The sequence below is a fragment of the Oratosquilla oratoria genome, chromosome 24 (genome assembly GCF_046742065.1).
Source record: "Oratosquilla oratoria isolate Oo_2021 chromosome 24, ASM4674206v1, whole genome shotgun sequence".
Classification (NCBI taxonomy): Eukaryota; Metazoa; Arthropoda; class Malacostraca; order Stomatopoda; family Squillidae; genus Oratosquilla; species Oratosquilla oratoria.
In genome coordinates this window covers 18,464,610-18,477,248 of record NC_134800.1, presented here as the reverse complement: position 1 = coordinate 18,477,248, position 12,639 = coordinate 18,464,610, and the positions used below count along the sequence as shown (strand labels likewise).

The 12,639-nt window shown below is 40.2% G+C and overlaps 1 protein-coding gene across 2 annotated transcripts in view; it reads right to left on the bottom strand.

The window, feature by feature from the left end:
* Positions 1 to 2,559: 2,559 nt before the first annotated feature.
* The window catches only part of CkIIalpha (casein kinase II subunit alpha), a 38,526-nt gene continuing 28,446 nt past the window's right edge, over positions 2,560 to 12,639 (bottom strand). For both annotated transcript variants that reach the window (XM_076207775.1, XM_076207776.1), the window contains 4 exons: positions 10,911 to 11,105; positions 8,348 to 8,550; positions 7,910 to 8,144; positions 2,560 to 3,392 (listed from right to left, as the gene is read on the bottom strand). In XM_076207775.1, the coding sequence (XP_076063890.1) occupies positions 7,913 to 8,144; positions 8,348 to 8,550; positions 10,911 to 11,105 (630 nt within the window). In that variant the 3' untranslated portion in view covers positions 2,560 to 3,392; positions 7,910 to 7,912. The remainder of the gene's footprint in view (positions 3,393 to 7,909; positions 8,145 to 8,347; positions 8,551 to 10,910; positions 11,106 to 12,639) is intronic.

Sequence of the window (12,639 nt, the reverse complement as noted above, 5' to 3'; positions counted from 1 at the left end):
CAACTTCCTCAATCTCTCCTCCGATCCTGCCACAAGTGCAGTGTCGTCTGCAAACCACAGCTGGCTCATCTCCCACTTTTCTCCATTTTCTTTAACCATCTCCAATCCCTGACCCACCACCCTTGCATTTACCTCTCGCACCACCCCATCGATGTACAAGCCCAGCCAGGTGGGAGAAGAAAAAAAATAATAATAATAATAAAAATCAAACTATTTAGGGTACATTTTCTGGCCCCTTTCCCAAAGTGGGGTGAACAGAGTGGATCTTAAATGAAGCTGCTCTTCTACAAAGGCAAATGTAGAGCTATGTTGCTACCAAGAAACCAGCACTGGGCAACCCCTACCCCATGTACATAGTGACTAGTTGTTTCCAGAGATCATTTGTCTCCTGCTCCCCACTGCCGTGCACAACTGGCGGTGGAACTTCTGTTAGTAATAGGAAGAATGAATTTTTGTTACTACAGTATTATTATACAAGACAAATCGGGTAGAATGGAAAGACTGAACACTATAGGTTGACTTTCAGTAAACCCCAAACACCTGACATGCCAAGGGTGATAATCAGAAGTTGCAACAGTGACCGAGTACACTGAAAGTCAGTCAGTTGCTACTACACACTTTGCATCTACTTCCCTGATAGGAGTAAATCCCAGTGGACCTTGCAAGGTGGTGAGACAGCAGAGAGCCATCCTTTGAGGAGGAAACACTAAAGAGGATGAGTTATGAGGAAAAAACAAGTGTAAAGGAGGGGCAGAATATTGTGATTAAACAGTATTCTTCTCTTCACAGGAAGATATTATAATCTTGGAAACCACACCCAAAGTCTCGGTAATGCCAAAGATAAGTGAAACGACTGTCATTACCAGTTCTCTTCACATCCATTCTTAAGTTCTTCCTTACAAGAATCACCAATTGCAGACTGTTTTTGTGATTTAGTTTTCAAATTATTCTTTATTAAAGGAGAGTGAAAATTCATTAGGAGGAACAAACCTTAGTATTCCTTAAGTGGCAAATCAATTCAGAATAGCAATAATGGGGGAAGTGAAACAATATATATATATATATACATACTGTATAAAGAAGGACCCAAATTTGTTAACTAATGAAATAAAAGGGGGAAAAATGGGACTGATGCAAAGTTGAAACAGCTTTGAAGAATTTGCATTCTGGGTTTTAATGTTATGGGAGGGAAAGTAACAAACTCGTCACTCTTTCCTAATCTAACTTTATCAAACAAAAGCTAATTTATAAAGTGTGATCAACAATATGTGCAATGACCTTCCACTCCCACATCCAACACATTAACCCACTCTTAGACTGAAGAACTTTAGGATAAAAAAATGTAATACTGGGCAAATTATTCATATCACTGAATTAGCATTCAATTCTTTAAAGCTAATCCACTCTTTGGATTACATGCACCCTTCCCATTCCTCGGTCATCATTTCAAGAGTGCAAAGAAAAAGAAAGAAAAAGAAAAAGAAAAAGAAAAAAGAAAGAAAAATAAAGAAAAAAGAAAAAGAAGAAAAAAAAAATCATAATAATAATGATAATAATCATAATAGAAATAAACTAAAAAATAAATACATAAATAAATGTGATCTGCTAAATCCAATGTTTCCTGACCAACGACTGGATACTTTAAATGCTGGAGATTCATAATATATATCCTTTAAGCAAGCAAAAATTGAATACCTTCATTGCATGAGATTCATTAGACTTTCCCCAATTATCAGAATGGCACTGAAAAGAAAATGATAAATCCTAGCAATGTAGGATTTAAAGGCTCTCTCACCTTGAAATTTGTTTATACTACAAATGTGTGTAAAACCTCTGAACTGCAGCAACGGTTTTCAAGTGTAATTGTCCACACCAGCAATGATAATATATCAGTTATACATCATTTCTGTTACAACTCACTAAAAAAAACCATCAAGAAATTCCGAGAGTATGCATGTGTAGCATATCTTTTACTATGTGACAGACTTAATACAATAACAGTATTCAATGGGAAATATTGCAGAGTTCTGAATTAAACAGCCAGGTGTGATTAACTGCCTTGCTTATTAATGCTCACTTAAGACTTCCCACCCACCATGCCCCTCTGGATTATCATTATTAATCTTCCTTATGCTCTAGTACTCTGAAGGGCAACAGCAACAACACCTCCCTCTTGTCACATACTACTGCCCACAAGATATGTTTCCATTGCTTTGTGTACAAACTGCTGTTGCATTATTATAAAACAAGGTTGCCTGAACACAGGATTTGGTCTTGACCAAATTCTATTTCAATCAACCATTAAACTAATTGGCACTTGTGATAAAAGCCTCACCCTACTTCATATCTTAAATTCAGCATCAAAATCGTGCTTTCACTCAGTTTAAGTACAGCAAGACGAAGTGACATTTAATTCCAGGGAGAAACTAGTCTTGTTCCACTAAACCAACCACAATACCATTGGCCTCAACTCAAAGGCAACCACCCTTCCTTGGTCATCCCAAGATATATACTGAATTCACAGACAAGGTTAACTAAGGGAATCAGATTAGCTTATGATATATTTGTCATCCATTTATTGCAAAATGACATTTTTTTTTTTTTACCTATTTTCAAAGATTTGTTGTTGCCACATGCCTGAGCTCACCACATGGAAAAAAATTCTTTGTTGTTGCTCTTGATACTGTTAACTGCAAGTGGAAAAAAAAAAAAAAAAAAAATATGGATCATTACAATCAAGCAAGATACTGCTATATATAAACCAGTTTATAAGTTGATTCAATCACCTCTCTGAAACTTTTAGATTTTCCTTACGTACATATCTTCTTCATCCACATGCATTTCAAGTATGCTGCTCACCAATAAAATGGGAATCACCTGACGTTTTAACAACTAAATAACAAGTGTTCATATTACTGCCTCGCACTCTTGAACAAAGGATGAGTAAGGCAAAGTAACATTCTCAACTACACACTTTTGAAGGACCCAAGTCAAGCTTTCCTTTCCAAGTGAAGCTTTCCTTTTCATCCAGATCTCATAGAGATCCCCTTCCACTAGACTTCTTCTTCTTTCCGTTATTCAAAGTCCCGAGCTTCTCGCTTTCAATCACAGATAAAATACTATAGCAGTTTCTTTCACCTCTTCACGTTTTTCACCTTGCTAAGAAAACCATTGAAAAACTACAAAATGTTTTAGTGTCCTTTCTAGTTGCTCACAGCTGCTTGGAAGCAGAGTTCGGATCAATCCCAGCATTGCTTGCACACAATTTGGCAGCATGGAACAGACATCTGTTCATATCAGCTGCTACTGTGGCCGCTGTTGTCTTCACTCTCTCCGAGAAGGGGCTTTGTCAGTTTTTAGCCAGGAGCAACTAAATGTCTACCTCCTATGGTCTGCAAGACAAAATAAATAAAGGTAATCAATAGTATGTATGCACTGCATGTTTACTACATATCCATCTATATACCAAGGGCTTTTTCCCTCTTATATGAGAGGTAGCCAAATCAAAAGGCATGTACCCACTCCCATCCACCACACTTTCCTCCCTCTCATCTCAGCTCCATGTGGATGAAAGGTCATCCCTATATATATATATATATATATATAGTGCCAACAGCACTGTATGGGGCAGAAACATGGAACATAAGAGAAGAAGAGAGAAGGAGTTTGAATGTGTTTGAGATGAGGTGTCTGAGAAGTATGATGAGGGTTACTAGGCTAGATAGAGTGAGAAATGAGGAGGTGAGGAGGAGAACAGGGGTGGAAAGGGAGCTGGGAGATAGGGTTGATGAAAGAATATTAGGATGGTTTGGACACATGGAAAGAATGAGTGAAGAAAGACTAGTAAAAGAGGTGTGGAAGGCAGATGTGGAGGGCGTGAACATGAGGGGACGTCCTAGGATGAGGTGGATGGATGGGGTGAAGGGGGCTTTGGGGAAGAGGGGAATGTCTGTTGAGGAAGGACGGGAGAGGACAGAAGACAGGGGTGAATGGAGAATGGTTGTATATGGATGATGTTGTGATAGCATGAGGTGGAATGGGCGGGTGGATGGGGGGTGAGGTAGTATGTGTGAGCAAAATTTTATGCAGCCCAAAGGGATTTCTCCCCGTCCTCTCATTTTATGCAATGGGGGGACGGAGAGGGGGGTCGCCGTTTTAATGAAGCGGCCTTGCTGTGGATGTGCTGTGTCTTGCGACACTGCTTCTGACCCAGGGCAGTGGACAAGGTGCAGGGATGACCCGTCATTCAGGAGGTGCTAAGATAAGAGGGAGGGTGGAGGGGTGTGGAGTGTATTCAGGGATGGAATGGGTGGGAATGATTTTATGCCTTTTTCTTTTTGGCTACCCCCCTTCTAAGGGGGAAAAAAGCCTTGGTATATGTATGTATGTATATACATATATAGATATACATTATATATATACATATACATATATATATATATACATATACTGTATAGATATACATATATATATACATATATATATACATATACATATATATATATATACATATATATATATACATATATATATATATATATACATATAAATATATATACATATATAAACACATATACATACATATATATACACATATAAATATATAAACACATATACATATATATATACACATATATACATATATATATACACATATACACATATATATACATATATACACATATATATATACATATATACATATATATATATATATACATACACACACACACACACACACACATGTGTGTGATGATAATAACAACCATAACATGGAAGATTATACACATTTACCAGATTGGTATAGATGTATACATACATATACCAAAGGATTTTTCCCCTTTACAAGGGAGGTGGCAAAAAAAAAAAAAAAAAAAAAAAAAGGCATAAAATCCATTCCATCCCCACATACTCCACTCCCACTCACCCCCTTCCCTCCCTCTTATCCTGGCTCCTCCTGGATGATGGGTCATCCCTGTATCTCACCCACTGCCCTGGGTCAGAAGCAGTGTTGCAAGACACAGCACATCCACAGCAAGGCTGTTTCATTAAATTGGCAACCCCCTCTCTGTCCCCTCATGCAGAAATGGAGGAGACGGGCTGTGTAACACAATATCAAAAATTGAAAAACCCTTTACCTCTTCACTCTGGGGCACATCGCATGTCTGGCAGCATTAGCTGCCAGGTGTGCAATGTTGCGTCATAATAATCGCATTATAAAAAATAAAGTCGCTGCTCAATCGCTTGTTCTCTTTCACCCATGAATTTTGATAACCATAGAAAATATGATGAAGCCAGTTTAGAGAGAATGAGGGTCACGCAGGTACAACTACAATAAATATAATCAAGACGCCGATGTCGGCATCATCGCGTACCCACTTGCTCCTCATAACGCCTACGTAGGTGTCACCATATGGAAGTGGTTAATGGGGGAGGGAGGGGGGGGGTTGAATTTTCACACCACTTGAATGTGTCACTTACCATCGTAACATTGTGGGTGGAGCTAATCATTTTGCCTGAAACCATCACACTCAGTTTTTTGCCACTGAGGGGAGGATTTGTGCCTTGAGCATCCTGGGTGCATCTGCCTCTTCTAACCCCATCAGTGTTTCGAATATGGACTCTAGTAAGGATTTATTGCAAGAAACCATTTCCCAGATTGTAGCCCTAAAGAAGCCCAGTCATACAAAGAAGTAAATAGCTTAACAGGTTGACTTATGTTCACGAAATGTTAGACACTGGGTTACCAAGTTTCACCCAGAGAGTGGCCTCTCCATGCCCTGGAAAGCCAACGAAGACCAATAAAAGAGCCCAGACAATTATAAAAGACCAGGTTGAGTCTAATCCATGAGTGACTGCATGGAAAATCAAGGAATGTAACCCTGAACTGTTTGGTGAGGTGTCAGTCTGAACTGTGAATCGTAGGATCTTGGCATTTGGGTACACGAATCACTGACCTGTCAAGAAGCCTCTTCTCACCCTTAAAGTCTATTTCCTTCATTGTACAACTGGATTTCTTTAGGACTACAATCTGGGCAATGATTTTCTCTGATAAATCCTTACTAGTGCCCATATTCACAACACTGGGGGGGATTAGAAGAGGAGGGGACACACAGGATACTTGGTACAAATCCTCCCCTAATACTGGCAAGATATCAAGTGAATGTGTTGGGTTTCTGGCAGGATGATTAGCTCTGCCCACAATGCTATGATGGTAGGTGGCACATTCAAATGGTGTGAAAATTCAGCCCACTTAAGGGTATTTCCATTTTCGACATTGCATTGGTCCATTGAGGCCTTGGCAGACCAATCATGTTCAGCATTGTACAGTTTTAGTTAATAGAGAAATAGATCTTTGGCCCAGCCTGGAGACAGACTCCTCAGAGCTGCACCTCCAGATGGATATGAGGGAGTTCATGTATTCTGAAAATGAGCAGCTTTACTGTCCCTCTTGCAGGACCATCACACACAGGTACTCGTTACTGGTCTCTTCTTCACTTGTTCTTTGTACACACATACACACACACACACTTTTATCCACATGCAATGCTGGCTGTGTAGGCATTGTTGTGTGGAGCCTGTACAAGTTGCTGCTGTAAAGGTAGAGAACGGCCACACCAACCAGCTAGCAACAATACTATTCTGATCCTCTTTCTACAGCCTTATCACTCTTATCCCAATAGTATTTTTTTTTTCTTCCTTCACCATCTTGCCACTTCCGACACCTACCACATTCTCAAACTCAACTTAATCTTTGTTATAATTTACAGTTTAGTTTTACTCATTGCTATCATGCATTTCAACATTTTATCTCACAAACACCAATTTTTTTTTTTTTTTTTTAACCATTTCTTGTTTTCTATCAATGCATATTCAAAGGCCTATTTTACAAGGGTTCTGGTTTCAGTTTACCAGTCACATCATCTTTTGCCCTGGACTCTTTACAAGAGAAACTTAAACAAAAGGAAAATCCCACTCTTCCTCACTTTACCTATTTAGTTGCCTTCTATGATATGCATAAAGACAATGTGGAACATTCATATCCCTCACTACAGTAACACAGAAAAACAGAGATGTCGAGACTTAGTAGTAAAAGAGAAGACTCAAAGTTGATTACAGAAATGTGGGACAACAAAAGTGAAAATAAAAGAAACTTAGCACTCCTCTAAAAGGAGATTTGTCCCAAAAATGAATGCAGTGTGGCTCCAGTTCATTGAGGTTCCTCTAAAAGTCCTTACGTTACTGATTCCATACAACAACACAGTTAACATCCCCCACACACTTGGAACTGTGCCTGGGGTGGGGTTACTAATGAAACCGATGCCCTACAATTTTATCATTGATAACTAGTCTTTCCATCTTTAACCCCTTCCATACAGTGATGCCTACGTAGGCATCATGAGGAGCAAGTGGGTACACGAGGATGCCGACGTCGGCGTCTTGATTATATTTATTGTAGTTGTACCTGCGTGACCCTCATACTCTGTAAAATGGCTTCACCACATTATCTATGGTTATCAAAATTCACGGGTGAAAGAGAGAATGATCGATACACCCGTGACTTTATTTCTTATATTCCGAGTATTATGACGCAACATCGTACGTCTGGCAGCTAATGCTGCCCGTGAGATTTTGGCCCGGAGTGAAGTGGTTAAGAATACCACAATGAAGAAGTTAATCAGAGATAGTACAGGAGATACAAGGGTAGCAGAACAGAGGGGTACTGGAAGTGTGATGAATATTCTTTTTAAAACGGAGTCTCCAATAATAAAAGTACTGCAATCCTGATCCATTAGGATGTCACAACAGTCCCTAAAATGATGACTACAGAAAATCTACAGTCAATACTCTATACATGGACCACACACTACAGGTAGTACAATTTCATATTTGAACATCATTTACATACCCACTATTCTGGTACGTTTGGCATTACTATTCCTGTTGTAGGTGTTGGGGAACTCATGAGGCGACCTTGCTCCTTCACGATCGGGTAGAAGTAGGGATGTTCCATGGCCTCATGGGCTGTTAAGCGTTCTTGGTGATCATAGCGCAGTAACTTGTCAAGGAAGTCTAGAGCCTCAGGGCTCACCAAATGCTGGTTTTCACTGTGAACAAAGCGCTCCCATCGCTTTCGGGAATGTCTGTCACACGAAAGTAAATACAAAGTAAGTGGTTATTCTTATTTTGGTCCTGCTAAGAACAAAATTACACCAGTTTATATTTTTAATAGATTAATGTCTCCCTAGATTCAAATCCATATACAAGTTCAAATTTTCATGAAAAATCTTAAATTCCTGACAATTCTTCTATCTATATTTGTACATCAATAAACCACATTGCTCACCTGCCTAGGATGTCATTGAAACGAGGATCCAATTCAATCTGATACTTCTCAACATATTCATAGAGTTCCTCAGTGCCCAGCACCTTAGCAATTCTCACAAGTTGGTCGTAATTATCGTGACCATGGAAGAAAGGCTCTTTGCGGAAAATCATACTTGCCAACATGCATCCTAGTGACCACATATCCAATGAATAATCATACATCTGGAAAGAAAAAATAAAATAAAAATAAAATAAATAAATAAATATAAATAAAACAAAATAAATAAATAAACGAATCAATAGGAATAAATCTTCATGTTGAAAACTAACAATGTAAAATCCAAACAAACCATGTCATTCCTATTTCATTAGAGGGAACAGCAGTAGTAGCTGCTCCCTAATATGAAAAAGTGGGGTGGAAATAGTTGATCGAGACCTCTAAATGAAAGCGAAGGCTTTTTTTTTTATAAACATACATGCATACATACATATACCAAGGCTTTTTCCCCCTTACAAGGGAGGTAGCCAAAAAGGAAAAGGCATAAAATCATTCCCACTCATTCCATCCCTGAATACACTCTACACCCCTCCACCCTCCCTCTTATCTGGGGTATTGGCTGCTTGTTATTGTGGCAAAGTAGCATGCAGTTGATACAGTTGATACTTTAGGGTCTATATGGGGCGCCCCTACGGACCAGAGCCACACATCATTTTGTCTATGATAGAGGAAAACTCTTCATAGCGAAATGATGACACTTTTATACTACGACTGTCCCTCCGTTATGCTGTCCCCCAACCCCTTGTTGCTGTCCTGTACCATTTCTCTGAGTATTCATTTTCTGCTGTGGGGGAATTCCCTGTGGTGGGGGAAAAGAATACTGCCACCAAGTATTTCCACTTGGATCGTAAGAGGCGAGAAGAAAGGGACGGGGAGTGGGACTAGGCATCCTTCTCCTTGGAGCCCCACAGGGGACATTCCTAAACGAAAAAGTAAAGAAAAAAAGTTTATAAACATATGTACATATATATATATACACACACACACACACACATACATACATTTTTCCCCCTTACAAAGGGGGTAGCCAAAGTCAAATCCACTCCCACCCATTTCATCCCCACATACTCCACTACCATTCACATGCCCTCACTCCCTCTTTTCTTGGCTCCTCCTGGATGATGGATCCTCCCTCCCTCTTGCTCACTGCCCTGGGTCAGAAGCAATGCAGCAAGACACTGCACATCCACAGCAAGGCCACTTCACTTAATTTCAACCCCCCCCCCCCACCTCTCCATCCCCTCATGCAGAAAAAGAGAAGACGGGGAGAAATCCCTTTGAGCTGCATCAAAATATCATTCACACATACTCCCTTACCTCCCTCCATCCCCCACCCACTCCCTTCCATGCATCACAGCATCATCCATACACAACCATTCTCCACTCACCCCTATCTTCTGTCTTCCCTCTTCCTTCCATCTCATCCTTGGTCGACCCCTCATGTTCAATCCCTCCACCTCTGCCTTCCACACCTCATAATAATCTTTCTTCACTTATTCTTTTTATGTCTCCAAATCATCCCAATACTCTTTCATCAACCCCATCTCCCAACCCCCTTTCCAGCCCTGCTTTCCTTTTCACTTCGTTTCTCACTCTATCCAGCCTAGTTAGAACCTCTACCATACTTCTCAGGCATTTCTTCTCAAACACATTTAAACTCTTCCTCTCTTATGTTCTCTGCTTCTGCCACATTCAGTGCTGTCAGCACAATCACTTCTTCATACAATCTCCTCTTAGCATCCATTCCCAAATGTCTATTTCTCATTACACATTTTAACCCCCAAGGCATTTACTTGTTTCTCTCAATCTACATTCTACCTCAACCTTCACTCCTCCCTTTCCTGCCACATTCACACCCTTAACACTTGTTTCCAATTTGCTGCCTTTCTTTTCCCCTTGTACATCTCATCACCTTACTTTTACCCACATTTATCTTCAATTTTCTTCCTTCGCACACCTTCCCAAACTCTATCACTGACTTCCTTAATCCCTCCTCTAATCCTGCTACTATATATATGCACATACACACACGTGTGTGTAGGTGTGTGTATTTTACCTAGTTGTATTAGACAGGAAGAGAGCTATGCTCATAGTGACCTGTCTTTGTATTTCTCAGCATCTAGTTTCTTAAATTCTTGTATATTTTTGCACACACTGTTGCCTCATCCAATTTGTTCCTGATATCTATCACTCTTGTGTGGGAAACTATTCTTTTTCAGATCTCTTCTATAACTATCCTTTTTGAGTTTCTTTTCATGTTCTCTTTCCCGCCCCCCCTTCTCCCACTTCAATAAATCATCTATGTCGAGGACTTCCATCCCTTTCATAATTCTGTAAATGGTTGTGTGTGTGTGTGGGGGGGGGGGGGGTGCACATGTGCACACAGTAGGGAGATGATTTTCTCCAACACCATCTCACAGGATCACCACTAGCTGGCACCTATTGTTGGTCTCAACCATGTTTTACCAATGTATATAAAAAAAGTTTACCAACTTTATCCAAATCTATTTATTAATATTCTTACCTGATAATCTACAAGAAGTTCCGGACCTTTGAAATATCTGGAAGCTACTCGTACGTTATATTCTTGACCAGGGTGATAAAACTCAGCCAAGCCCCAATCTATGAGTCGCAATTTTCTGTTTTCATGGTCAATCATAACATTATGAGGTTTGACATCACGGTGCATTATGCCCATGTTGTGACAGTAATCTAAAGCCTGTAAAAGAATATTTCCATTAATAAGCAAACAATATTTATTTGCATATTCAAGATAACAAAAGCCATGCATATACATATACCAAGGGCTTTTTCCCCCTTATAAGGGAGAGTCAAAAGTCTTGACCAACTTCCAACCATTTCATCCCCATATACTCTACTCCAATTCACCCCCCTCCCTCTTTTCTTGGCTCCTTCTGGATGACATGTCATCCCTGGGTCAGAGGGAATGCAGCAAGACATAGCACAACCACAGCAAGGCTGCTTCAATTAATCAGCGATCCCCCCCATTTGTCCCCTTGGGCAGAAAAACAGAAGATGAGGAGAAATCCCTTCAAGCTGTGTCAAAATATCATTCACACATACTCTCTCACCACCGCTCATCCCCCACCCACTCCTTTATATGCATCACAGCATCATCAATACAAAACCATTCTCCACTCACCCCTATCTTCTGTTTTCTCCCTTCCTTCCTCAACAGACATGCCCCTCTTTCCCGATGCCCCTTTTACTCTATCCATCCATCTCATCCTTGATGCCCCCCCCCCCATGTTCACTCCCTCCACCTCTGACTTCCACACCTCTTTTACAAGTATTTCTTCATTCATTCTTTCCATGTGTCCAAACCATCCCAATACACTTTCATCAACCCTATCCCCCAACGCCCTTTCCACCCCCGCTCTCTTCCTCACCTCATTTCTCACTCTATCCAGCCTGGTAAACCCTACCATACTTCTCAGGCATTTCACTTCAAATACATTTAAACTCTTCCTCTCTTATATTCTATGCTTCTGCCACATATAGTGCCGTCAGTACAATCACTCTTTCATACAATTGGCTCTTAGCATCCATTCCCAAATGTCTATTTCTCATTACACTTTTTAATCCCCCAAGGCATTTATTCGTTTCTTTCAACCTACATTCTACCTTCACCTCCACTCCTTTCCTGCCACATTCATACCCAGGTATCTAAAGCTATCCACTTCCTCCAGTCTCTCTCCCTTAATAATTGCTTCTAATTTGCTGCCATCCTCTTGACTTATATGCATCTCATCACCCTACTTTTACCCACGTCAATCTTCAATTTCCTTCTTTTGCAGACTTTCCCAAACTATGTCACTAACTTAATCCCTCCTTTGATCTTGCCACTGTTGCAGTGTCATCAGCAAACAAGAACAACTGGCTTATCTCCAACTATTCTCCATTTCCTTTAACCATCTCCAATCCCCAACTCATTACCCTTGCATTTACCTCTTGCACCACCCCATCCATGTATAAACTGAACAGCCAAGGCAACATGACATCCCTGGTGAAGTCCCACCTTTACTTCAAGCCATTCACTCTCTCCATTTCTGATTCTAACACAAGCTCAAATACTCTCGTAAAAACTCTTGACTGTTCTTAACAGCTTTTCTCCTCTCCTATATATCTGCAATACCCTCCACAGTGCCTACCTGTCTGCCCTTTCATAAGCCTTTTCCAAATTCATAAAGTCCCAAAAAACATCCTTACCTTTTCCTAAAGCTTCCTTACAT